Here is a 26,166-nt window from a genome sequence, read left to right as displayed (position 1 = left end):
CTGCGTCCCCTGCATCGGCAGGCGGACTCCCAACCACTGCGCCACCAGGGAAGCCCTACAGTTTGAATTTTTAACCTTAAATTAGTATTACATTTAATTTGAAGAGCAGTTTTAAACCCAAATTGCAGATTTGAGCCCACAGGTGGCTTGAAGGACACTAAGCATTTCCTTTGCTGTCTCTGCCTTATACGAGAGCATGAGAAAGGCCGCCCATCCCTGGGCTTTGGGCACCCTGGTCCTTTCTCTCATTTTATATATAAGAGGATTTCAAAAGGAAAAAAAAGAAAGAAAGAAAACCCTCCTGACCACTCTGTCAGATGGCACTGTTGATGGCTGGCTGGTGGTTTCTAAATGAGGAAAAAGAGACTAATTTTAATCACTACAGAAAAAATGAAGATTTGTTTTCTTCCTTTTTTTGTTTTTCTTTTTTGGCCATGTGGGATCTCAGTTCCCTGACCAGGGACTGAACCTGAGCCCTTGGCAGTGAAAGTACAGGGTCCTAACCACTGGACTGCCAGGGAATTCCCTAGATTTGTTTTCTTAGAAGTGTTTTTATAGAAAGGTAATTTAAACTCACCATCTTTAGAAACTAGAGAAAAAGAATCATCCATCTCCTCTGCTTGCCCCTTTAGTATTTTGTGGTGTTTTCCTGACTTTCTTTTTGCAATGCATCTGTCATATTTTAAATGGCTGTCATCCCAGGGAACATATACGCTTGTGATCTGCTTTTGTGGCTGTTATGTCATACCATATTCATTTTCAATATTGCTGCAGGGCCAGGAAACAGTAATTTGGAGGAATTATATAGCTAATTCCTCAGAAAGAGCACAAAGTCCGGAATTAGGAAGTTACCAAACTAAGGCTGTTGGGACTTCCCTGGTGGTGCAGTGGTTAAGAACCCGCCTGCCAGTGCAGGGGACACGGGTTCGATCCCTGGTCCAGGAAGATCCCACATGCAGCAGAGCAACTAAACCCATGAGCCACAACTATTGAGCCCGTGTGCCACAACTACTGAAGTCTGCGCATCTAGAGCCCATGCTCCACAACAACAGAAGCCACCGCAGTCAGAAGCATGCGCACCGCAACTAAGAGTAGCCCCTGCTCGCCGCAACTAGAGAAAGCCCGCACGCAACAATGAAGACCCAATGCAGCCAAAAATAAATTAAAAAATAAATAAATTTATATATATAAAAAAAAGAACAGGCTATTGGGGAGCAAGCTCTTCCTCCCCCCTCCCTGTGGAAAGAGCATCTCTGTGAGTGGGCAGCTGAGGGCTCCCTGGTGACCTGCACCTTTGTGTTCTGAACAAGTTTGCAAATGAAAGCCAAGCTCCTGAGGCTGCAGCTGAAACACCACTTGCTCCTTTTGCTAAAGCAGCTTGTGCTAAGCATAGTTGGGGAATTCCAGCTTTTACTGAGTCGATGTCCACTTGTTAACATCGGCCTGACATTGGGTTGGGAATCATTGGAACTCATCTTTTCATTCTGTCTACCCTTTACTAGATATGGTTGCTATAAATATAATAACTTGCTTTTCACAGTGGATTTTCTTGAAAATCAGATTGGCAGCTTTGCATAACAGCAGTCAGAACTCCTGAGCTACCCAGCATGGGGAGACGGAGAACAGCCTTAGCTGTACCGTGTCCTGGCCAGCTGTGTTGACTCAGCGCAGCTGACCTCTCTGAGCCTGACCTTCCTTGTCTGCAGAAGGGAGACAATAGCTGTGCCTGACTTGTGAGTTTATTGTGAGCATTAGACAAGATAACACAAGGTGGGGCTTGTAACAGAGATGGGCAAACAGAAGGCTCTCAATTGAGTTGGCTACCAAATTACCCTTAGAGAAGGAAATTGGAGAAAATACAAAAACCCACACACATATGTAGTTTATTTACAAAATTGCAGTGATAATGTACAAAGCTCAAAGTATTTGTTCACAACCGTAGAGGATTTTTATTTTAATTATTTTATTTATTTAGTTTTGGCTGTGTTGGGTCTTCCTTGCTGCGTACGTGCTTTCTCCAGTTGCGGCGAGCTGGGGCTACTCTGTTGCGGTGTGTGGGCTTCTCATTGCGGTGGCTTTTCTTGTTGCGGAGCATGGGCTCTAGGCACGCAGGCTTCTGTAGTTGTGGCTCGCGGGCTCTAGAGCGCAGGCTCAGTAGCTGTGGCGCACGGGCTTCATTACTCCGCGGCATGTGGGATCTTCCCGGACCAGGGCTTGAACCCTTGTCCCCTGCATTGGCAGGCAGATTCTTAACCACTGTGCCACCAGGGAAGCCCCATAGAGGATTTCTTCCTGAGACCTATAGAGCAAGATGTTATCAATATTTTCTGGAGCATTTTTTTGTCTTGTTTTGGTTTTCTGGCTGTGCCGCACGGCGTGTGGGATCTTAGTTCCCCCACCAGGGATTGAACTCAGGCCGTGGCAGTGAAAGTGTCGAGTCCTAACCACTGGACACCAGGGAATTCCTGCCCTCTAGCCCACTTATTCTTTACTGTGGCACCTAGCAGTTTAAACTTCTCCCTTCACTTAGTTCTCAGGACTGCACAAGGACCACCTCAGCGAAATCATCCTAGGTATCCTTACACAAGGACTCTGCCTTTTTATCTCCCTCATCTGCGACAGGGCTGCTTCTCCTGGATATTTCCTTCATCAGCACTTTCACGGCCACCCACCAGATCTGAAATTGTCCTCTTGCCCCAGAAGAGCTGCCTAACCCCCCTCCAGGCTCTCTGTCCCACTTCTTTCTCCTCTTTGTGGAACTGGGTCCTGGGAGGGCCTTGGGAACCCTATGGCTTGGTGCCCACCAGCGTATGCCTCATTGTCTATCTACCTGTACCTGGATGTCGGGTCCACAGACGAACTGAACAAAGCTGTGTGGCCACTTACTTCCCCAGGGCTGGGGGCAGAGACAGGGTGAGCAGGGAAGGGATGGAGGAGGGAGTAACTAGGTTTTGCAGGAGCTGGCTCTGGTGGTGGAACAGCCATCCCTGCAGGAACCTTGATCCAGGTCCCCCTTCCCGCCCCAGAGCTGTACTTAGAGGAGAGTCTGGGCAGAGGAACTGAGACATTCTGGCACCCTGCAGAAGGGGCGCTAGCAGCTCTCCAAGCCTTTGTGATTTCCTAAGGCCCTGTGAGCAATGCTCCCCGTGTGTCTGAATACCTGCAGGCAGGCCTCAACCTCTCCTTAACTGACCCCACCACCTGGGCCCCAACCCCTCAGACAGGTCTGGGCTCTTTCACCCTTACCCTTGCACTGTTTCCACATGTAGGAAAACTCCCCGCTGAAGCCACTTCTCTACCCGCCCAGGTCCTCAGCACTCCCACCCGCGCCCTTCCCGCAGCGGGGTCCTCACCCCCAGCAAATAAAACCACACAGTTCTCTACAAAACAGACACCTTCCGGTGGAGCTTGGGGCTTGCTCTCCGGTCCCATCCAAATCACTGGGATGGACGCTCCGAGAACTCCTGCCACAGGAATTCGGCTGAGCCCCTCCACAAGGCAGAATTGTAGTTATGGGCGCCGCTGGGACCATGGGCGACCACTCTGTCCCCAGCCGAGGGCTTGCACACAGGGCTCGTTACATGAGCTTTAGGGCCGAAGGGGGACGAGATTACACAGGCCCCTTGTTCATTAAATGGACACATATTAGGCGCCTGCTGTGTGATAAGCACTGTGCTATGCTTTGTGGGGAATGCGCCATCGATGCCTGGATCCAGACTTCGATCTGGAGAAACGAATGCGTCATTGATCTTTGTGAGAAGAGTCAGCCTTCCCACGAAGACGGCAAGTGAGTTGTAACTGTTGTGACAAAACGCCGCTCAAGAGAACCTTCTCTGTTCAGGGTGGAAACCCGCATCAAGGACAAACCCGAACACAGTTCTCTGCCACACCCAAGATGGCCGCCTGCCCGGTCCCCCTGTACTGAGTTGCACGCAGGCGCACTCAGCCTGCCACTCCTAACATGGCGCATCAGCGCGCCCCGGGGCGGGGCCGCGGGCGGAAGTGGGTGTGACAGGGACGGGAGCCGAGAGGGCACTCGGAGGCGAGGTACTGGGCAGTGAGAGCCGCTGGGAGGGTCGAAGTCATGATACCCCCGCAGGAGGCGTCCGCCCGGCGGCGGGAGATCGAGGACAAGCTGAAGCAGGTGGGGCTGGAGCTGGGGCGGCGGGGGAGGAGGTGAGGGAAGGGGTCGAGATCCGGGCCGGGCCTCTACTCAGGGAGGCGGCGGGAGTGGGAGGGGGCCCTCCCTGCGAGGAGACCTAGTCAGGGGCGAGGCCGTGGATCTAGGACGCGGTGGTCTCCTTTAGCCTTCGGCTTCTGGTGACGTCCTTGCCTGCGCTCCCCCCAGGAGGAGGAGACGCTGTCCTTCATCCGAGACAGCCTGGAGAAGAGCGACCAGCTCACCAAGAACATGGTGAGTAACCCCTCAGCTGGGAGGGCTTCCAGACGCAGGAGGAGAACCCTGCGACCCGGTAGTTCCGGTACCTAAGGCCTGGGGGTGCTGGTCTGGGTAGCGGTGGTGGTAAGCTGTGGGTTTCTCTAGCAACAGTATGACACGTCTCTTAACACTCCCTTCCCCTCGTCCGCCCCTTCGCTGAGGATGCTGCGGCCCCCACTGGCCTGGGCTTTCTGCTTTCTGCCTAAGTTCTCCATTCTTCCTTCTCTCCTTCTGCAGACATTTAGTGAGACTGACTTAGGTGGGCTGGGTACTGGCCATGCATCATCGTCAATTCAAGTGAGGGTTGGACGGCCGGGTTTCCACTTCTGGGATTACTGAGGGCAGAAAAAGACTCAGCCTTCACCCCAGAGGGCTTGAGGTGTAAAATGAGCTGTGAAGTCAGAGAGATCTGGGGTCTAGTTCTCGCCCCTCCACTTATTTGTGTGTGGCCCCTGACAGGTAACTCTGAGCCTCAGTTACCTCCTCTGCTAAAACACGATGCCAACCTCCAGTGTAACTGTGAAGGTCATAGAAGCTAATGCATAGAGATGCATTTTGCATAGTACCTGGTATACAATAGGTCCTCAGTAAATAAGAGTTTCCTTCCTTGTTCTTAGAGAAGACTACAAAAGCACAAACCGAGCAGATACAAACTTGAGTATGTATTGAGTAACACAGGCATCAGGTGCTAGTCCTTAATGAGATTCACTCTTGGAGAGAAAGGGTTTTGAAGGTACCAGCAATGCATTTGAGGCTACCCTGTATGAAACTACTTCCCGTTCAGTCCAGGAAAGCATCAGAGAGAATAGAGATTGAGATTTGACTTCAAAGGGTGGAAGGGAAGCCATCCTGAGGTGATTATCTGAGGAGGAGTTAATTTAATGCTTGACTTGCCTTCAAATCAAACTTCAGCCAATTTATTTGGGCCACCTCCTATGTGCCAGGCACATGGTAGGTTCTGGGGATACAGCGGTGAACAGGTGTACCCTGTCCCTTCCCTCATGGAGCTTATTGTCTAGAAAACCAGGGAAGAGGCAGCAATTGCCAAAGACCTGGTGGGTGGCAGAAGCGGTGCTGGGACAGCCCTGAGGCCTGAGAGCACGGAGCTTCCCCCCGCAGGTGTCTATCCTGTCATCCTTTGAGAGTCGCCTTATGAAGCTGGAGAACTCCATCATCCCTGTGCACAAACAGACGGAGAACCTGCAGCGGCTGCAGGAGAATGTTGAGAAGACTCTGTCCTGTCTGGACCACGTTATCAGCTACTACCATGTGGCCAGTGACACTGAGAAGATCATCAGGGAGGGGTGAGCTAGGGCCAGAAGGTCACATTCCTAACGCCTCTCGGACCAGTGGCTGTAGGCCTCGGAAGGGAGGAGTAGAATATATTTGAGTTTAGAGTCCCCTGTGTTAATTCTCTTCTCCCCTTGCCAAATACCATTCTCTTGGTCCTTCTTTCTGCCCAGGCTAATAGGGCTTTTCTCCTTTCCAGCCCCACAGGTAGGCTGGAAGAGTACCTGGGAAGCATGGCCAAGATTCAGAAGGCTGTGGAGTATTTCCAGGACAACAGCCCAGACAGCCCAGAGCTCAACAAAGTGGTAAGGGGCCAGCAGAGTGATGTGAGAGGTTTGGGGACACCAGTCACGGCCCTGGTCTCATGAGAGACACTGAACCAGCTTAAAAGAGAATGTAGTAGAATAAACAGAAGTATATAATACCGTACACATACTGTAGGCATTAAGATCTCTGTCTCAGAAATCACAGGTATACATTTTTATTGCATCTTAATAATTTAACTAAATTATAAGTTAAATATGAAGTATAAGTTTAACATTTGATTTTTATAAATGCATGGGTATTTTTTTTATTGTAGCAAAAAATACATAATATAAAATTTGCCGTTTTAACCATCTTTAAGGGAACAGTTCAGTGACATTAAGTACGTTCACACTGTCATATAACCATCTCCAGAATCCTTTTCATCATCTCAGACTGAAACCCTGTACCCATTAAACACTAACTCCCCTTTCTCCTCCCCACCAACCCCTGGCCATCATCACTCTACTTTCTGACTCAATGAATTTGACTAGTGAGGGGACCTGCATTCATGTTTTCATATTCAATTTTTTGGTGTCATATCTTTGTGTTTAAGTTTTGGGGTCTTTATTAGATCACCAGAGGGAGATGGAGAAGGGCTGGGAAGTGAGGTTTACTCAATGCATTGAGGAAAGGAGAGAATGCAGACAGGAGAAAAGGTGGGAGCAGAGGCCCAGACATCCCAGCCACTGAGGAACATCAGAGGGCAGGCCAGCTCGGACCCCCCAGTCCCCTGGCACACCTTCCTGGTGGTACCACAGTTCTTGCCCTGAGGCATGTGTCTTACCCAGAAGAGGGGGTGGGCTGAGGAACAAAGGTGGGAAACTGGCTTTTCTCCCACCCAGAAAGCTGTTGCTTAGAACAGAGCCTCCCAGCTTTTCTCCCATCGTGGCCCCATCGCAAATGAGAATGTTTGTGTGGCACGCTGGGGTAAAGTGGTAACTAGCCAGTGGTCTCTGGCTGCGCACAGCGCCACCTGGCCACCCGGAGGACTGACAAGATCAATACCATGGCACACCAGTAACGCAGTGGGCACCCACCAGTAAAACCATAATACTGCAGCCCTTGGGTGGGCAGCGTGGACTCAGAGATTGGGATGCCAGGGGCTGGAGAACTTGATTCTTGAGGGTCTCTACCAAGTTTGGATCACAGAGTGAAGAGCTCTGTGCTAGAACTTGGGTGTGGGAGTGGATTGGAGAAGGAGAATACAAAGAATATGCTATAGGTTTACCCCAGAGGACGTACTTTTCGTTTAAGCAGAAACGCTCCAACTCCTCTCTCTATTTTTAAAACATCTTTACTGAGATATAATTCACATACCATAAAATTTACCCATTTGAAGTATAAAACGCAGTAGTTTTAGTATAATCACAGAGTTGTGCAACAACACCGGAATAAATTTTATAACATTTTCATCGCCTATAAAAAGAAATCCATTGGCAGTCACTCTTCTTCCCTTCCCTCCCCCATTCGCCCAGCCTCTGGTAATCACTCATCTCTTTTCTGTCTCTGTAAATTTACCTCTTCTGGACTTCTCCTGAAAATGGAATCACACAATATGTGACCTTTTGTGCCTGGCTTCCTTCACTTAGCGTAATGTTTTCGAGGTTCATCTACGTGGTAGCGTGTGGAGGTGTTTCCTTCCATCGTGTGGTTGAATAAAATTGCTTTGTAAGGATCTGCCACATTTTGTTTATTCATCCGTCACTTGATGGACACTCCACTTTTTGGCTGTTATGAACAGTGTTGCTATGAACCCTCGTGTACGAACTTTTGTGTGGACATACGTTTTCAATTCTCTTATCTGCTCTGGATACCTTTCGCTCATCAGATACATGATTTGCAAGTATTTCCTCTCATTCTGTGAATTGTCTTTTCACTTCTTTGATGGTATCGTTTACAGCACAAAAGTGTTTAATTTGATGTAGTCCAATTTATCTATTTTTTTTTCTTTTGCAACCCCTTTTCCAACAAGAACACAAATTAATGGTACAATGAGAAAATAATCAGCTGATATCTGTGAAGCACCTACTTCTTGTAAAACTCTGGGTTTCACCTATGAACATACGTTTTGAGAGAACACAAGGGAAAGAAATAAGCAAAGCTTCCCACCGTTTATTCTCTGGGAAAAAGGAAGTGAAGGCAGAGGAGGGCCGAGGCCCAGAATCAGGAAGGCAAAGGAAGGGGATGGGGAGACGAGGGCCTGCTGAATGCTGGAACAGCCGTGGACCCTCTTTCTTCTTCCCCTCCCCCCTTCCTTCCTTCTTCCCTGTAGAAGCTGCTGTTTGAGCGGGGGAAGGAGTCGCTGGAGTCCGAGTTCCGCAGCCTGATGACCCGGCATAGCAAGGTCGTGTCCCCTGTGCTCATCCTGGATCTGATCAGCGGTGAGGACGACCTGGAGGTACAGGAGGAGGTGCCCCTAGAGCATCTGCCTGAGAGTGTGCTGCAGGACGTGATCCGCATCTCCCGCTGGCTGGTGGAATATGGCCGCAACCAAGGTGAGGTGTCCTGGGGAGGCGGGGGCCCAGGCGGCAGGGCCAGACGGAGTGGACTTTGCCCTTTGTTTCTTTAATCCACCTGCATTTCTTTTAAAACAAAGGAGTTTAGTAGGAAACAATATGAGGAATAAGTCTACAGCTTATGTATCAAATTATGAATCTAGCTAAATTCAAGCTTTTTTTACATACTTTACTTTCCTGTTTCTTTCCTTTTTTTGATTAATTATAAAAACTTCAAGTAGCACAGAAAGGCTTAGGTGAAAAGCAAAAGTCCATCTCCCCACTTCCCTAATGCTTACAGTATCATAACCCAAAGATGAGTACTGTTAAGGTTATTTATACCCTTCCAAAAAATTCTTTATGCCACTGCATGTGTGTGAGAGAGAGAGAGAATAAATATGTGTGTATCTGCTCCTCGTTCCCAAGTGGAAGGGAGCATACTAAACACTCCCCTGTGATTGTTTTCTTTTTATTTTGCTTTCAACTTAGTAATACGTCTTGAGAGTGTTCCATATCAGTACATGTATATTTGCTGCATTCTTTTTGGCAGCTGCATAATATTCCATGGTATGTTGGTACCATCATTTCTTTAAATCCAGTCCCAGGATTTTTTTTTAAATCCCAAGTTAAGCAAAAAATTTAAAAAAAAAAAAAAAACCACCTGTAATGAATATTCAATTGAAAGCTTTTTAGCCCCCCACACCCTTCGTCTCTTTGTTAGTCTGTACACATACCAAGTTGTCAGTGTGCGCTATCACTGTCCCTGCCTTTCCTCGAGGACTCTGCGGTGCCAGGTCTCAGGGCCGCCTGTACCGACCGCACGGCATGTCTGTGGCTCATGAGCTGTACTGTGGGAGCCGAGGGCTCGGCAGGAGCTTTTCAGGGGCTCCCTTGGGATAAGTGGGAGGCCAGTGGATGCCTCCAGACCCCTCAGTCCCCTTCAGTCAGAGCCTCAGTGCTCTGTTCCATTTTTCACATTGGTGACACACTCGTTGGGAGCTGCTAAAGTGTACCGTGGCATTCGTATCTTTTTCGTTGCTCGTTTGCATTTTTGGATTTTCCAGTTTTCCAGTATTGACAATTAGTGCTGCAGTGAGCACAGTTGTATGGCTTGCTTTTCTTGTTTAAGAAGTTCTCTGAGATATTTTCTCAAATGTACGGTTATCAGGCAGAACTGTCTGAACAGATCTGTAACCTTCTTGCCGTCTTGAGTTCCTCTCCGGGTAGGTGGGGCCAGTCGACTGACACATAGAAAATCCCACAGCTGTTTGTTCTTCATTAGCTTCATTTATCTTAGCTTTTTGACAGGGCTTTCACAATCCTCGAATTTTTTAAAATTTGCATTTCATTCATGGTTAAAGAAATGGTGTGTTTTTTTATTCAGTGACATTTGTTGTCTCTTTACCGCATATAAATTGCTCACATCCTTTGACCCCTTAGCAAGTTGAAGCTGGATGTAAACTTTACCTTTTTTTATCTAAAAAAACCTTACTGTGGACTTCCTTGGCAGTCCAGTGGTCAAGACTCTGCACTTCCCGCACAGGGGACATGGGTTCAATCCCTGGTCAGGGAAGATGCCACGTGGCATGGCCAAAAAAAAAAAAGAAAAGAAAAACCTTACAGGGAATTCCCTGGCGGTTCAGTAGTTAGGACTTGGCACTTTCACTGCCAGGTGCCCGGGTTCAATCCCTGGCAGGAGATCTAAGATCCCACAAGCCACACGGCGCGGCCAAAAATAAATAAATAAAATAAAAAATAACAACTAATTGTTGGTTCTGTTGGGGGATACTTTCCCTTTTAAGCCTTTGATTTGGGACGGACGAGGCCGTGTGGGAGGCCGCTGGGAAGGGTTAGCACGGAACAGTGGTGGGCACTGCTGCTGCCCTGCGGAGCTGCGTCTGGAAGTGAGAGGGAGGCCCTGGGGCCAGGCAGAGGCAGGAACCCCAGCTGTCGCCCATCTCTCCTCAGACTTCATGAACGTCTACTACCAGATCCGCTCCAGCCAGCTGGACCGCTCCATCAAAGGCCTGAAGGAGCATTTCCGGAAGAGCAGTTCTTCGTCTGGGGTCCCCTACTCCCCTGCTGTCCCCAACAAGAGGAAGGACACACCTACCAAGAAGCCGGTCAAGCGGCCAGGTGAGACCCCACCCTGGCCCACCTCAGAACCAGACAGAAGCTCTGTGGGACCCGGGTTGCCTTTGCCCACCCTGGGGGTAGCAGCCGCTACAGCTTGACCTCACAGCGACCCCCAACTATAGGTACGCAGGACAGAAAGCAGGTGTCTGCCCACCTAGCAAGGCCCCACCCGGTGAGCTCCTCTCTACCCAGCCGAGTCTGGGGGCTACATAAGTGTCCTTGGAGTGGAGGGTCACAGGCACGGAGAGGTGGGCTGACAGGGGTGCTGGGGCAGAGCCGCTTGCTGGACCCCCTTCTCCTCCCTGCGTCGTCCTATCAGGAGGCCAGGCCTGCTGCTGCCGCCAAAACCGTGGACAGGACAGGGGCAGGCACTGCAGCCGTCACATTGCAGAAGGCCAGGGTGCTTGAAGAAGTGGATAGGGGAGAGTTTACACTTTCACAGTCACCCAGAAAGGAAAATAATGCCACGCCTTCTTCTCCAAAGAACTTAATCCGGCTTTTGGGCTCCACTCGAAGTTAGTGCCTTGCGGTGGGAGAGTCAAGGGAGGGGTGTTGAGGCGGGAGACGCCTGGGCCCTGGGCGTCGGTGTCCTGGGCGAACAGCTCACTGTCTGTCCTTCTTCCCGTCATCATGTCCCCTGTAGTCTGTGCTCCAGGTAAACAGTGTTCCTGTGTGTCAGCTTCCGCTTGGCAAGCCTGGCTGTGTCTGGCTGCTGAGAGGTGTGGCCCTCGAGAGGCTGGGGTATTCCGGGGTGAGGGGCTGCTGCAGGCCCCAGGGAGAGAGAGCCAGTGAGGCTGGGGGCTGCTCCCACCCTAGCCTTCCCTGTCCAGCTGCTGCTGTGGGCACACGCACCGGTGGGACCCGCCCCTCACGACAGCGTTTTCCTTGCCTGCCCCTCAGAGAACGAGGGGCCTGTTGACACTCACCGCGGGCACCTGCTCTTCCTCAGGCCTTTGTTCAGGCTTCAGAGATATGGCGGAGCCGAGGGTGCCCGCAGGGGCGCAAGGGAGCAGAGCATAAGGGAATCTGGGTGGCCCCAGCAGGAAGAGCACTGTCCTCCCCCTCTCCAGTGTGGCTATCCTGGCTGACCCCCTGGGGAACCTGCCACAAACGGTGACTCTACTAAGCCGGCCTGCGCGGCCGCAGCTGCCTGCACCTGGGCCTGTCCGTCTCTGCGCCTTGGTTCCGGGAGGCTGCGAGGCTGCCTGGGCCTTGGCGAGTCTGTGCTCTCTTCCCCTCTGTCTCTTCTCTGATGGGCCCAGTGGAGGCCCCAGGACCCCGACTGCATCCAGGAGTGCTGCTGGCCATGCAGGGAGCAGGGATCTGATCTCGGGGCCCCCAGTTTACCTAATCTAGCTTGGCTTAGAGCCCCAAGAGGAAAACCCGGGCTCTGAGCGTCCCTCTGGTTTCTGTGGGGTTTCAAGAGTTGTCAGGAGCTGGGGGGCTCAGGACTGACGTCAGGAACTAGGGAATCAGGCCCCTGGGACATCAGTTCCCAGCTCTTGAGGAGAGGAGCAGGGAGGCCTCGGTGGGTAATGAAACACCGACCTCAACGTCGTTCGTGGTAATTGTGCTCCTGGTGGGTTTGGCGGCTGCCGGATCAGTGCCCCCAGCCCACGTCCACGTGAGCATACTGGCGAGGCTCCTGGAGGCCCGGCGGGCCCACCTGCTCCTGGTCGGTTGTGGGGCAGGGCACTGATTCGCTCATTAGCGGGGCTGCTCACTGAAGGGGCAGAACCTAGCCAGACAGATGCTGAGCCCAAGCCCCAAACTTGGTTATTAGTAACTAACTGCGGCTGGTGCAAACAGAAAGAGATGAGCCGCTCAGACGCTGCCCCTCCTCCGCTAGCCTTCTGGGGAGCTGCCAGGCCCCAAGGAGCCTCGCTGCGCTCAGAGATGCCAGGGGGCACCTGGGAGTCCCCAGGGAAGAGGGGCGGAGCTACGCTCATGGGCGCCTCCCCTGCCCCAGTACATTTTGTTAACAGGGCAGCTGTACACATCTGTTTTAGATGCTGTTTTATTTCCCCGCGTTTTCTGCCCTGAGATGTTTCGTTCCCACAGAGGCGGCTGACCCTGGAGGCTGTGGGCGCTGCAGTTTTGTTTCCATTGTGCTCACTTGTGATACTAACTGTTGGTTTTTTCCCCCCGTGCCAAGGGCATGTGCCCTTTCCTGCTGCCCTCCCTCCTGCTCTCTGTGTGACGGCTCCTATTAACTTCTTTCTGGCTTTTGAGTTTTTCCCAATTGCTTTGGTGGTTTGGGTCCCTCCCCTGGTGTATGGGGCCAGTCTGCCTCTGGGTCTCCAAGCCTTCCGTCCTGGGCGCTGCTGGCCCAGGAAGCTCAGTCCCGTTTCACCAACTCCTGGGTGCTGCTTTCGTCTGGCTACTGTTTGGCTGCGTCCCGGCACTGAGCATGCCCGGAGAACTCTGCCTGCCCTTTGGGGAGGAGCCGTGGGCCTGCCTGCTTCAAGGTGCCCCCAGGCTCTGCCACCTGGTCTCGCCTTCTGGGTGTGAGGGCTCCATCGCTAGCTCCTCCATCCCAGGCCCTTGTCTATTTCTGAGTTAAGTGCCACTCAGTACTGTTTTTTATTTTTGGCGTCTCCTGGTGGATCTTTGCCCATCTCATCTCCTTCACCCTCTGCACTTCCTAAAATGAACTCAGATCTGGAACAGTGAGGTTCACTGGCAGGATCAGGAGCTCCACTGGGGGAACGAAATGTGTCCGTTCTCCCATCTCCTTCTGCGGGGCCTCCGGCGGGCCCGGGAGAGGCCTGCTGGGAGAGACAGTACCCAGGCGTGCTCTGCTGGGGGCGGGCCCGGCAGAGGCCTGCTGGGAGAGATGGTACCCGGGCGTGCTTTCTGCTGGGGGTGGGCGTGGGCCTGGGGGGTAGGTGGAGGGCTGTTGCTGTTTCCTCTCACTCATTTCCTAGGTCTTCTTATCTCCTCTCTGTGTGGCTCTGGTGACAGGGACGATCCGTAAGGCTCAGAACCTTCTGAAACAGTATTCCCAGCATGGTCTAGATGGGAAAAAGGGGGGCTCTAACCTCATTCCTCTGGAAGGTAATCATCCTGTGTTCCTCTCCTCTTCCCTCCTCCTCCACCGTGTGTCCACTCACGTGGTAGGGCAGAGCCTCCAACCCCCCAGAGGGCCTCGGGCGCAACCCTGAGAGGGGACCAGGGGTGGGAACTGAGGTCCTGGGCCTCTGACCCCAGCTGGCTCGGGGACAGCTTTCATGGCCCTCGGCCTGGTCCTGTCTGGCTGACGGCGGCTCTGCCCTCCCGGAGGCTTCCCGCTCCCTCCCCTCCCTGTCTCTGTCCTTGTCTCCTGTTTAAACTCAGAGAAAGTTCTTTGTCACGGGCAGCCCTTTCACGCTCAGACCAGCAGTGGCAGGACCAAGGCGGCCGAGGCCTCCTGGCCGCACCCCTCCACCTGAAAGGCGAGCATGTGCCACAGGGGACAGGCAGCCCGTACACCATGTCCCTGCCTCCCTCCCATCAGAGGAAGGACAGCCCTGCCCTAGTGGACCAGATCCACCTTCAAAAGAATGACCCTGGGGGCGAAAAGAAGCCTGTCCCCATTCACTGGGCAGTGACATTTCTCTAACTGGATCTCTCCCCAAATATGGTGAGATAAACCCCCTGGGGCTGAGCATCAGACCTTCCGCAGCTGCTGGAAACGCTTCAGAAACCCGGTTTTCTCTCAGCCTCCAGGCGTGGGGAAACCAGCTCCCGAGGATGGTCTGGGGCACTGCAAGTCACGCTTGAAATGGCTGTTCCCAAGGTGGTCTGAGGCAGAGGAGGGGCTCAGAGCCCTCTCCAATGCCCCTTCCCCTACACCCTCACATCCCCCCCCGGAGGTCGAGGGCTTCTTCCCAGTCCCCCGAGAGGCAGCCACCCCGCCCCTGGATAAACGCTGCTTGTGTTTGCGGCCGACGTCTCGCTAGGTCACGAGCATGATTTCCGAGTTAAGCACCTGTCCGAGGCCCTGAACGACAAGCACGGGCCACTGGCCGGTGAGTACTGCAGCCCAGCCCGAGGGCAGCCGCCGCTGCATTCACGGCCGTCCCCAGAGGGCCTGCTCCGGCCTGGCCTAGCCGGCCGCTCCGCTCCAAGGATGAGCCCGGCCTACTCGCCTCTCTCTCTCCGGTCTGTCTCTCTTTTGGGCACTAGGTCCCCTTGCCTCTCTCCAGGTGGGAGTGCACGCCTGGCTCTCAGGGCCTGGGCCAAGGGCAGAAGTTGCCGCCACTCGGAAGGCGGGCAGAGAGGGCAGGCGGGCCCCTGGAGGGCAGGGAGCATCAACACCTGACTCCAGCGATGGCTCCAAAGCTCTGACTCCTCGGAGCCCGTCCCTCGGCACATAGGACCAGGTTGCCTGCGGGCACCCCTGCCCCAGCCTGCAATGCAGTAGCGGGATCCTGTTTCCTGCTGGGGCAGCTGACAACCAAGGAGCCCTCCCCCTCTGAGGCTCACATTGCCTCATCTCCAGCTTTGACGCCATGCCAGCTAGCCTTATGGACCAGAGCCCACTGCCTCTTTATACATTCCAGAAGGCCTGGCGGGGCTGGTATCTGGCTCCAGAGGCCCAGCATTTTCGGACGTGGACGACCACTGTGCCTGCCTCCCTGAGGTGGACGCGGCCACTTGCCCATCCCTGGGTGTCCTCTTCCCAGTACAATTCAGAATCCTCAGTCTTGGGGTCAGGCGTGTCTTATCCAGGAAGTTGATTGGGGGATCTTATCCTTTTTATCCATCTCCCCAGCACCTCTCGTACCTGACATTCTGGAACAAAGGCTGGACTCAGCCCGTTTTTCCTCGCGAACCCTGCCAGGCCTGCTGGAGTTCTCCCAGCTTTCTGCCAGCACAGTCGTCTTCCCCATCTGCTGCTAGTCTGGCTACAGGCCAGGAACTGGGGAGACTCATGCCCCACCCCCCAGCAGGGAAAGGGTCTGCCTCAAACCAGTAGCTCAGGGGCACTGCTTTCCCCCCAGGGAGAGATGACATGCTGGACGTGGAGACCGACGCCTACATTCACTGCGTCAGTGCCTTTGTCAAGCTGGCCCAGAGCGAGTACCAGCTGCTGACGGACGTCATCCCTGAGCACCATCAGAAAAAGACCTTTGACTCTTTGATACAGGTCCTGCCCCTGGGCCCTGACCAGATGCCCCAGCACGAGCTGTCACTGCAGAAGCTTGAGTTCGGTCCGGGCATGTGGTCCACAGCCCTCAACTCCAGCCACCACCTCCACCTCCCATCCTGGGGATCTGTCCTGGGTGGCGTGTCCCGGTCGGGACCTCCCCATTGGGGGCATACTTCCCCCACGCCCCTCCAGGTGCCCTCACCGTCCCTGGGAACCGGCTGTCTGCCCCCTCCCCTGAGCCCTCTCCCTGCCCCGCTCTCTCAGGATGCCCTGGACGGGCTGATGCTTGAAGGGGAGAACATCGTGGCTGCTGCCCGGAAGGCCATCATCCGACACGACTTCTCGGCTGTGCTCACCGTCTTCCCCATCCTGCGGCACCTCAAGCAGACTAAGCCTGAGTTTGACCAGGTGCTCCAGGTATGTGGGTGAGGATGCCCTTGGGGACCCCGGAAGGAGGAATCCTGCTGCCCGGCACGGCCCCCCAGGAGAACTGTGTTCTCTACCCCCACGGGTCCGCTCCGAGGGTGAATGGCAGCAGCTTCCTTGGGGCCCCGGGCATGTGGAGGTGCTCTCAGGGTGAGTGAAGAGGGGAGACAGTCCCCTGGGGTGAGGGGCCGGGAAGGAGCAGGGCCCCAGGCACAGCCTGTAGCCGGGTTCTGGCACCCTGGGCAGCCATGTGCTTCCTCAGGGGACGGCAGCCAGCACCAAGAACAAGCTGCCCAGCCTCATCACCTCCATGGAGACCGTTGGAGCCAAAGCGCTGGAGGACTTCGCTGACAACATCAAGGTGCTCTCCCTCCCTCCGCTGCCGTGCAGGACAGCCCGTGGGGCTGTGGGCAGGGCTGCTGGTGACCTGGCTTGGAAACTCTTTCTGAAAGCAGGCCTCCAAGAGGGGCGGGCCTGCCCTGTGGGGAAGCCGGCCGTGCTGCTAGTCTCCTGTCAGTGCCCACGGGCCCCCCTTTCTTCCCCAGGGGCTCCAGAGGCCCCCACCCCAGGCGTCAAGCTCCTGCCCCACTTTTCCCATGTAGTCATGTCCGTATGTCTGTCCCGCTCACCTTTGTGCCCGAGGGGCATCCTGACACCTGTCTGCCAGGAGGTGGCGCCATGAGCCCGCAGACTGGGGTGTGGGGTGGGCGCGGGACTCCCCGGGAGCTGCTTCAGGGAGTCGGGCTGTTCTTCCCACAGAACGACCCGGACAAGGAGTACAACATGCCCAAGGACGGCACCGTGCACGAGCTCACGAGCAACGTAGGTGCTGCCGGGGGCTCCTGGGGCGGGGAGGGGGCGCAGGTGGCAGGATGGACTGCAAGGTGCTTAGTGCCCCCAGCAGACAGGGCCTTTCCCAGGAGGCCAAACCCACAGGGTGAAGCACGAAGTTTGCAGCCACCCTTTTCACTGGGCAGGCCCCTGGCCCTGTACCTGTCCTGGAATGGTCAGAGGGGGTGAACTGTAGGAGGTGATCTGACCTTTGGGTCCTGCCCTTGACCTTCTTCCTGGACCTGTTTTCTCCCCACGCAGGCCATCCTCTTCCTGCAGCAGCTCCTGGACTTCCAGGAGACAGCGGGCGCCATGCTGGCCTCCCAAGGTACTTGGCACCTCCCAGCGGGGCCCCGTGCCCCACTCCTCGCTCTGGCCTGGAGACATGGGGTTAGCCCCCTCTGGGTGAGGAGATTTCCCCCTCCCTGTGGAGTGGGAAGGAGATGTGGCCAGTGGCGGGACCCCCAAGCTGCTTGGGCCATCTGGGCCCAGCATCAGGAAAGCAGCCGGGGTTTGACTACCTTTCCTGGCCTCCATCCCCTCTCGGCTCCCTCCACTGTCCTCACTCTGGAGAGCAGAACTCACTTGTTTGGAGGTGCCCTTCCCGCCCCGCCCCTCCTGCATTTCCCCACCTCCTCTTGTGTTGCCTTTCCTCCTAGCCCCGCCCCTCCTGCATTTCCCCACCTCCTCCTGTGTTGCCTTTCCTCCTAGCCCCGCCCCTCCTGCATTTCCCCACCTCCTCTTGTGTTGCCTTTCCTCCTAATTAGTCCAGTACAGCTGACCCCTTACAGCTGGCATCTCAGGGCCAGCCTGGTGTCTTCCCGGGACTGTGACTGCTGTCCCGGGACTGGGGCTCAGGAGGTTAGCACGTGGGGAAGAGCGCGCTTCCGAGCACTGAGACCCAGCCCAGCTTGTTGGGCCCCAGGCCTTCCCTTTTCCCCCCAGTCTAGGGGCAAGGAGCCAAGGTGCAGCCTCTGGCCTGTGGTTCTCCAGATGTCCACTTTCCAGTGTGTCGCTGGCCTTCAGGGGTCCAGCCTGGGCTGTCCTGCTGTCTGTTTCTGGCGTCGCGGGGAGTGGTCTGCTTGGCTCGGGTGTTGCGGCCGTTTCTAACCTGTTTTTGCACTTTGCATCTTCCTCCCTCCTTTGTCTCTCCCCCCTGCCCCTCTGTGCGCACTGCCTCTCACTGCGTAGTTCTTGGGGACACATACAATATTCCTTTAGACCCCCGAGGTAAGCAGCAGGGCTCCGCAGCCCCATCCTTCCCCTCTGAAGCCCCCTGAGTGAGGTTCCCTGGGGACAGAGGCACCTGGACAGACTCCCAGTAGGAGCGGGGTCAGAGGGCACACGGTTCCTTCCGGGTGCTCCCAACCCTCTCAGCTCCCTGACGGCAACTTTCTGTCTCTGGGTTTCTCCAGGCAGCATCTTGCTGTGTCCAGCACCCTGAGTACACCCTTCAAGCTGGTCCAGCACCTCCCTGTCCCCTTCCTCCCCCATCCGCTCCCTTCCCCCCTTGGCTTTCTGCTCTGTGCAGCCAGGAAGTCTCTGTTCAGAAGGACCTGGTAGAGGAGGTTGTGGGCAGTGGGGGTGAAGGGGGAGAGGCCACGGGGGGCCTATTCTAAGACTCTTGCTGACAAATGGGAGAAGTGGGCCTTGTCGGTACCCCCAGCATGGGTCGGGGGCTGGGTTGCAGAGGCTGTCCCGTTCCTGTCCTGCCAGCCTTCCTGCCGGCCCTGGGCCAGCTCATTACCCCCGCCAGCCAAGACCATGGAGGCGCCGGCCCCGGGTTCCAGGAAGAGTCCCAGGGAGCGCCCCCCGCAGCGGGAAGGGAGCCCTGTAGCTCAGCACGTCCCCGGGAGGCTCGGGCCCCTCCCAGGGTTTCCTCAGCCGCTCCGCGGGCCTAGGGGAGGCCAGAGAGGGTCTTGGCTGCTGCCACTGCTGTGGTAACAGGACCCCTCCTCTCACAGAGACCAGTTCCTCAGCCACCAGCTACAGCTCCGAGTTCAGCAAGCGCCTCCTGAGCACCTACATCTGTGAGTGGCAGCCTCCCCGCCTCCCCGCCTCCCTGCCTCCCAGCCTCCCCGCCTCTTCCCTTCCGTCTCCTCTCTGTGCTCTCCTGCTAGTCCAGGTCCCGCTCCTGAGCGCCAGCGCCCCGACTTTTAGAATCGCAGCCTGACCTCTGGTTGGGGGGCCGCGGGCGCTCGGCAAAAGGCTCCCAAGGCTGGTGGGGTCTCGAGTCCGGGAGGAGCAAGGAGCGACGGGTGGGAGTTGGTCTGTGGGCCCCAGGATTGGGTCATTTGGGTCAGACTGCCACGGGAGGCGTGACCACATCCTGCCCTGTGCAGGTAAAGTCCTGGGCAACCTGCAGCTGAACTTGCTGAGCAAGTCCAAGGTGTATGAGGACCCGGCTCTGAGCGCCATCTTCCTGCACAACAACTACAACTACATCCTCAAGGCCCTGGAGAAGTAAGTGGCTACGGGTGCTGGTCTGCAGCTCTCACCTGCCCCTGCCTGTCCTGCCAGGGCTGGCTGTGCCCCCTCGTGTCCAGGGCGGGGACGACGCCGCTTTACCCTTCACAGTCCCAGGACCCAGGGAGGTGGGAGGCAGGCCCCACTGGTGTTGCTGCAGAGGCCGGCAGCCTTTCTATTGTCCTCTCCTCTCTCGCCTGTTCCCACCCCAGGTCTGAGCTGATCCAGCTGGTGGCTGTGACCCAGAAGACTGCCGAGCGCTCCTACCGTGAGCACATCGAGCAGCAGATCCAGACTTACCAGCGCAGGTGGGCCTCTGCCCACCCTCCCGCTCCCCGACCTGTGTACCCACCAGTAACGCTTGCTTCTCAGAGCCTCGGGATGCCGGGCCCAGTCAGAGTGGGCTCAATGACGGGGAACTGCCACCCTGTGAACCCCAGTCCTCTACTTGTTTTTTAATCACACTCGTGGGGTGGAGAAGGGTAGTTGCTAAGGGTGACGACTAAGATGGTGGAAGGGCTGCCCGTCAGAGATGTGGGTAACGTTTAGACCAGGTGAAGAGCAAGCTCACAAGGTCCCTTGAACTTGGGTAGCCTCACTACAGGGCTGTCTCTGCCCCTCTCCTCCTGTTTCTTAGTTTGTGCGTCTCTCTCTCCCTTGGTGTGTGTCTTCCCCGTGACCGTATCTCCCTCTGCTTTCCCATTTATCTGTCCTCCGTTCCCTCTTTTCTCATCTGCTTCTCCATCTTAATTGGCCATGATATCAACGTGAAGTGTAGTTGGTAGTGTTTGTTCAATTTATTGAATGTTCTGTTTCCTGTCCTTAATTTTAAAAGCGAGCAGCTTGAACATTTTTATTCCCAAGGAAAAAGATCTCAGCTGTGTTTTGCTTAGTTATGACCCACACTGATCCCTGCCCTCACCCTCTCCCCCAGTAGATCAAGAGATTTTTAAAAAACAAAGCAGTCCAGCCCCAGGGAGGGAGCAGCTGCCTGAGGCTGTCCCTCCTCTGCCTTCTGCTTCCCTCCCTGCCTGGCAGTTGGTTAAAGGTGACTGACTACATCGCTGAGAAGAACCTACCTGTGTTCCAACCCGGAGTCAAGGTGGGCTGAAGGCCTGGGCTGGGAAGGGATGTCTAGCAGATGTGGTGCTTTCTGTTGTGTCTCTGGGAAAAAACAGACAACTGGGATGAGAAAGCAAAGGACGCCCGTGGCCATCCGGGCAGCAGGGGAGAGGGCTGGGCTTGGGGTTTGGGGAAGGAGCAGGGGCAGGACGATCCTGCTCTGAGGGACGCTTTCTCTGCCGTCTCCCCTGGCCCCCCAGCTTCGGGACAAGGAGCGGCAGGTGATCAAGGAACGTTTTAAGGTAAGTCAGGCTCCTCCCCGCTCCACTGATCGCTGCTGCTACTGTAGCAAGACAGACTCAAACCTTTGTCTCTGGGTCACTTCTGTTTCCACCGTTTTGGTGACCAGGGCTTCAACGATGGCCTGGAAGAATTGTGCAAGATACAGAAGGCCTGGGCTATTCCCGACACGGAGCAGAGGGACAAGATCCGCCAAGCCCAGAAAAACATTGTTAAGGAGACCTACGGGGCCTTTCTGCACAGGTTAGCCCTCCGTCTCTGCCCTCCCAGCCCCACGCTCCCCGTTGCCCCGGCTGGACCACTGGGTCCTTCTCTTCTTCAAGGAAACCTGGAGAGGGTGGTGGGTTTGGGTGGCAGATCCAGTGCCCAGGGCTTTGGTGTGGGGCCAGACCCAGACATCACGCAGGGGCACCCCATCGGGAGGGCCTTAGGCTGAGGCAGAGCTGGGGGGGGGCTAGGCATCCCCACTGACCTCAGCGCCTGGTCAGGTATGGCAGCGTGCCCTTCACCAAGAATCCTGAGAAGTACATCAAGTACCGCGTGGAGCAGGTGGGCGACATGATCGATCGCCTGTTTGACACCTCCGCCTGAGCCGCCACCGCCCCTGCCTGGCTCTGCCGACCAGCCATGTTATCGGACAGATAAACCGGTGTTAACTTGCCTCTGGGCCCTGGGGTCTTTCTCCACCACCCCGACCAGGAGCCCTGTCCCTGAGCCCTCGGGTCCTGGTTTGCCCTTCCTCTCGCGGCCCCCATTCCCCACACAAGCAGCGCTCTCCCGGAACTCTGGGGTTCCTCCGCACCTTGGGTTTCATGACCCTGACTGCGGCCCGCAGGGGCCACGTGACGGCTTCAAGGCAGGAAGGACAGAGAAGGAAGACAGAGGTCTGTGCCCTCAGCCGCCTTGTGTGGACAGGAGCAGGAGAGCAGAGCAGGCCCACCCCCGGACCAGCTCCGACTTGGGGATGGAGAACCGCCTTCAGCCCAGGCGTGAGGGTTGGGCTCGGAGGAGCAGGCCACACTGCAGCCACAGGGCCTGGAGAAGGGCAAGCAGGGTTGAGCCGCTCTCGGATTCAGTGCAGAGACCGCATTCCCCATTCCCGCGGTCCTGCGGTCTGGGGGGTTCTGCCCCCGAGGCATCCCCCCGGTGGCTGGAGCGGGAGTGCTCTGTCCCCTGCCCTCTGGGGGCCAGCGCTCCGCAGGACTTCACAGAAGGAGTTCTGACAACCCCGTGCCTGGAGCCAAGCAGCAGTGGTTGCAGAGGAGCAGTTAGGCTGCGTGTGGGGACTGGGTGACCAGTGAACAGTCGTGAGACGATCTGGGGCAGAGTGGGGGTCGGGGGCATGAGATGGGCCCCACCTACTTTGACAAGAGTGAACAGCTGAGCTCAGTGAAGACAGACCCCTGAGGCGCCCTTGCACTGGGATGATGGGTTTATTCCACACTCTTTGCTTGCATGCTAACAGAAGGGAGAGCTCAGGGTGGCCTGGGGTCCTCCAGGCTTAGGGAAGAGAGTCGACCTCCCTCCCTCCCTCCTCTTTCCTGAGACCCTGTCACAGCCCAGCTCCTCAGGTCTGTAGCCCCAGGCCCTGCCCCTTACAGCCTGGGCCACCCGCCGTGGGGTGCAGCCTCACCAGATGTCGCCCACATCCAGAGCACAGCGCAGATGAACTGGCTACACAGCGCCCCTGCCACATACACCAGGAAGAAGATGTGGTCAGCAGCTTCAGCCCAGCTCCTCCTGGACCCTTTACTCCTCTGGAGGCTTCTGTGTGGGGAGAGGCAGGAAAAGGAGGTGTACTTCAGGGCTCACCTGACATGCACGCTCTCCAGGAGCAGAAGGGTGAATCCCAGGAGGTGCCAGTCTGTATTTCTCCCTTCGTTAGAGTCACAACTAATGAGTGTTTGGGTCTGGCCCATTCTAGGTCATCTTGAGTTGAAAAAACGTCCCACAAGAGAGGCTCTGCAAGGCAGAGGGTTATCTCAGGGAGTCTGAAGTCACCCGGGCCTTTAGGGAGGCTAACCCTGCTCCCTGCTCCAGACCTGCTGCTTCCAAGGGCAGCCGTGATGGAACCCAGGGACAGTGGAGCCAGCAGAGTGGATGCAGGAACCTCTAAACAGCCTGGTAACCCGCAACCCCAGCCTACCTGCTCTGCCCCTAGGCCTCTTTCCTCAGCAGCCCCCAAGGAACGGGCCCCAGGCCCTGCCCACCTTCAGGATTGGGCCCTGGGTTCCCACAGTCGTGCCGCTCCCTGCTCAGGACCGGGCTGGGGCTGCTCTCAGCCCTGAGGTTGCTGTGGGCCAGCAGCCCGGACAATAGCCCGGTCTCCGTGGTGCTGATGAAGAGCAGCAGAAGCAGGGCAGTGACGTAGTGAACTGGGGAGGTGGGCAGGGGTGGGGCGACAGCAGGTGCGGGCAGAATGAAGTGGGCCCAGCACAAGGTGGTCCTGCCCCCGGCCAGGCGAGGGTGTGGGCCTTACTGAGCAGCGGGTTGCAGGAGGAGAAGCTGGGCAGGGCCTGAACCAGGGAGGAGTGGAAGACGAGGTAGCCCAGCAGCAGGGTCACCTTGTAGGCAATGCGCGCCGTCCGGAGGGGCAGCAGCGCCCCGCACAGGTCAGCCAACGGCAGTGCCTCCCCGGGTACCAAGAGCGCTATGATGGCCTTTAGCGCTGTGTTCTGCAGGCGCAACTGGAAGGAAGAAGGTCGGGACTTTCCAGTGGGGGTTGCGCAGGGGTGGGCGGTAGAAGGGTGATGTCCCGGCCTCTGGCTGTGCATCCTCGATGCCCCCATCAGCCCTCGACAGCCACCTCCCAACTCACCGTCACCTGGAAGCAGGGCACCAGCTGCTGGGATGGGACTTGGGTTTTCAAATCCTGAACTACGTATTCCCTCTTGACACTCACCATCTCATTCACCACATGGGCCTGGAACTCCAGCTCCATCACTGAAGGCGTGGGGGTGAGAACAGTGAACTAGAAATACCCCCGCCCCCGCATCTCTCTTGGGAGTAGGGGCAGGGACAAGCTGGAGCCCAGGGATGCTGGGGCCCTGTGTTGGTTGCTGGGGGCAGACTTGGAAACTGGTCTGTACAAGGGCTTTCCAAACCGGATTTCGCAAGACCCCAAGTTTACTCCAGTTAGAAGAAGGGCCTTATCAGATTCACAGGTGAATTTTCATTGTAAAAATAAATGCACCACTTCATGGAGGGGGACATGGTCACAGACTCACTCACCAGTATGTCATCTTACACCTGAAATAATTAGGATTCATTGGGCGGCAGCTGTGGTATTTCCCAGAGGGGAGGGATGTAGGGAAGGATGGAACTTCGCCGCCGAGTTGGACGTCACCTATCGGGCTTGTGGGATATTCACTGGGTGGCTACACCTTCGGGATGTTTCCAGGAATGAGCCAGCAGCAGCCTGAGCCTCTGGGCTTGACACAAGTGTGCAGTTCGGCCCTGGCTGCTGGGGGCATTGCTCTGGGGTAGCTGATGGGGGAGAAAAGAAGACTGGAGCGGGGCTACGGCCTAGAGCAGGGGAGGACTAGGAGGTGGGGCTGCTGTTTGAGTGGGAGGTGCCCGGTGAAAGCAGAATGATCAGCTCCCCTAAGCCTGGGGGTGGACTTGTGTGAACACAGGCCTGGGACCCCTGTGTCAGGTGTTCGCTGGAGGCCAGAGGCTCCCCTCTTCCTTCATCTCCCAGCTCCTGTCCTGTCAGCACCAGTGTTGCCAAAAGCGAAGAAGCTGAGGCTGCAGTCGCGCTGGTCCCTGGGGAAGTAGAAAAGCTCAACGTCACAGTTGGTCTCCGTGGTGAGGGCCAGGTAGAGCTCGATGTGGCCATCCCGGTCCACTCGGGCCTGTGGGCTCTTGCCCTGCCAGTTCACCCAGAGCCTGCAGAGGGAAAGGTACCACAGCCAGTGGCCCAGCTCCTCCTCAGAAGGGGGAGGAGGGGGAGACCCCAGCATATGCCCAGCTGCCATCCACTGCCCTCGGGGTTCCAGAAGGGGCACCATAAGGCATGGGCGTTGTGCCCGTGGTCTGGCAGGGCCACCAGGAGGGGGATATTCACTAAGAGGACCTCCCAGCCCTAGATGGGGAATAGCGAGGGCTATGCCTGCCTAGTTCCTGAGACGAGAACCCCTGCCTCACTTACACCTCCCGGATAGTGAGTCCTGGTGTCCAGAGAGAGTCCCAGGGCAGCGTGACTCTGCCCTGCCGGTGGCCAGGCGAGTGTCCAGCCAGGACTAGGGACACAAGGATGCTACTAAGGCTCCCACTCTCCGTATATATGCGCCCCTGGGCTTGGCAGGTTGATGAAGGCCAGTGCTTCTGTGCTCGGCTTACAGAGGTCTCCCTTCCTCACCCCCTGCCCCCACACTGGTGGTGGGTGCTCACCAGCTGAAGCAGCATCGTGGAGGACACTGTGTACGGCAGGATGTCCTGGGGGAGGGGGGCAGCAGGTCACCTCGGGGGTGGGTACTACGTGACAAGAAGGAAGGAGACCCCAGCACTCACTAGGCTGAGTCCTGTCCCATTCCTAGCTCAGCGCTTGGGCCCCCGAGTCCTCCACAGCCTGAGGACACTTACCACGTTAAACACGTTTGACACAAACACCTGCACATCCACGAGCAGGGGCGCGCTTCCGTTCGGAATCTGGATGGTTTCCTGAACCTCCTGGGGTTGAGTTGAGGTTGAAGAAGGATGGCCAGTCTGAGGGATGGAGGTCGAGGTCACCCAGTGCCCTGGGGCGCAAATCCCAAAGCTCAAGACCCTACGCTTTCTACCTGCCAACCGCTGACACGCTGGAGCCACAGTGGGGTTCCGAGCCCGAGAAAGGTGAGATGGAGCAGGAGCCGCAGGGCCATTGGCAGCAGCTGCTCGGAGGGGCTGGATGGAGCAGCAGCGCCAAGCTACGACCTCCACTTCAGTCACTTCTCTGCGCGACTGGGCAGTTGGTTGGAGGCAGCAGTTCTGCGCACCAACCCTGGAGCCTTGGACTTGGCACACCCCCACCCCAGGTTCAGCAAACACCTGAAGACAAAGCTCAGGACCCAGCCCTGCCCACCTGGCACCTGCCTATATGCTTCCCGGTCCTGCTCCATTTCCACCACCTGGAACCAATCATCACACTCAAGCCCCATCAAGCAGACCAGGGAAGCGTGGGAGCCCTGCCCAAACACACACACACTTTTCTCTGACACTGTCCTTCCAATCTGGCCAGGTGCAGCCTCTGTTTCCACAGCAGGCACCGCCTGGCTAAATACCCAGACCCTTACCGAAGTGCT

The 26,166-nt window shown here is 56.2% G+C and overlaps 2 protein-coding genes across 16 annotated transcripts; one reads left to right on the top strand and one right to left on the bottom strand.

Moving 5' to 3' along the window:
• The first annotated feature begins 3,985 nt into the window (after positions 1–3,985).
• On the top strand, positions 3,986–21,545 carry EXOC7 (exocyst complex component 7). 15 transcript variants are annotated; one of them, XM_033438555.2, is made up of 21 exons: positions 3,986–4,144; positions 4,349–4,414; positions 5,558–5,742; positions 5,928–6,033; positions 8,307–8,529; positions 10,498–10,665; positions 13,630–13,722; positions 14,607–14,675; positions 15,651–15,796; positions 16,064–16,216; positions 16,488–16,586; positions 16,985–17,047; positions 17,318–17,384; positions 18,248–18,286; positions 19,021–19,086; positions 19,399–19,519; positions 19,735–19,830; positions 20,561–20,624; positions 20,845–20,886; positions 20,994–21,127; positions 21,373–21,545. In XM_033438555.2, the coding sequence occupies exons 1-21, from the start codon at positions 4,085–4,087 to the stop codon at positions 21,473–21,475; spliced, it is 2,163 nt and encodes a 720-aa protein (XP_033294446.1). In that variant the 5' UTR covers positions 3,986–4,084; the 3' UTR covers positions 21,476–21,545. The 15 variants fall into 15 exon arrangements, with proteins under 15 accessions (XP_033294446.1, XP_033294448.1, XP_033294447.1 ...); XM_033438557.2 differs by lacking the exon at positions 14,607–14,675; XM_033438556.2 differs by lacking the exon at positions 18,248–18,286.
• Positions 21,546–22,479: 934 nt separating this feature from the next.
• Positions 22,480–25,946, bottom strand: ZACN (zinc activated ion channel). Its single transcript, XM_004275712.3, is given in 10 exon segments — positions 22,480–22,636; positions 23,079–23,259; positions 23,364–23,571; positions 23,703–23,827; positions 24,603–24,772; positions 25,035–25,107; positions 25,110–25,125; positions 25,277–25,321; positions 25,469–25,591; positions 25,657–25,946. Coding segments are annotated over 10 exon segments (1,188 nt in total). The 5' UTR covers positions 25,747–25,946.
• Between the last annotated feature and the right edge of the window lie 220 nt (positions 25,947–26,166).

Source organism: Orcinus orca, chromosome 19 (assembly GCF_937001465.1).
Source record: "Orcinus orca chromosome 19, mOrcOrc1.1, whole genome shotgun sequence".
Lineage (NCBI taxonomy): Eukaryota > Metazoa > Chordata > Mammalia > Artiodactyla > Delphinidae > Orcinus > Orcinus orca.
This window is presented reverse-complemented; position numbering and strand designations above follow the sequence as displayed.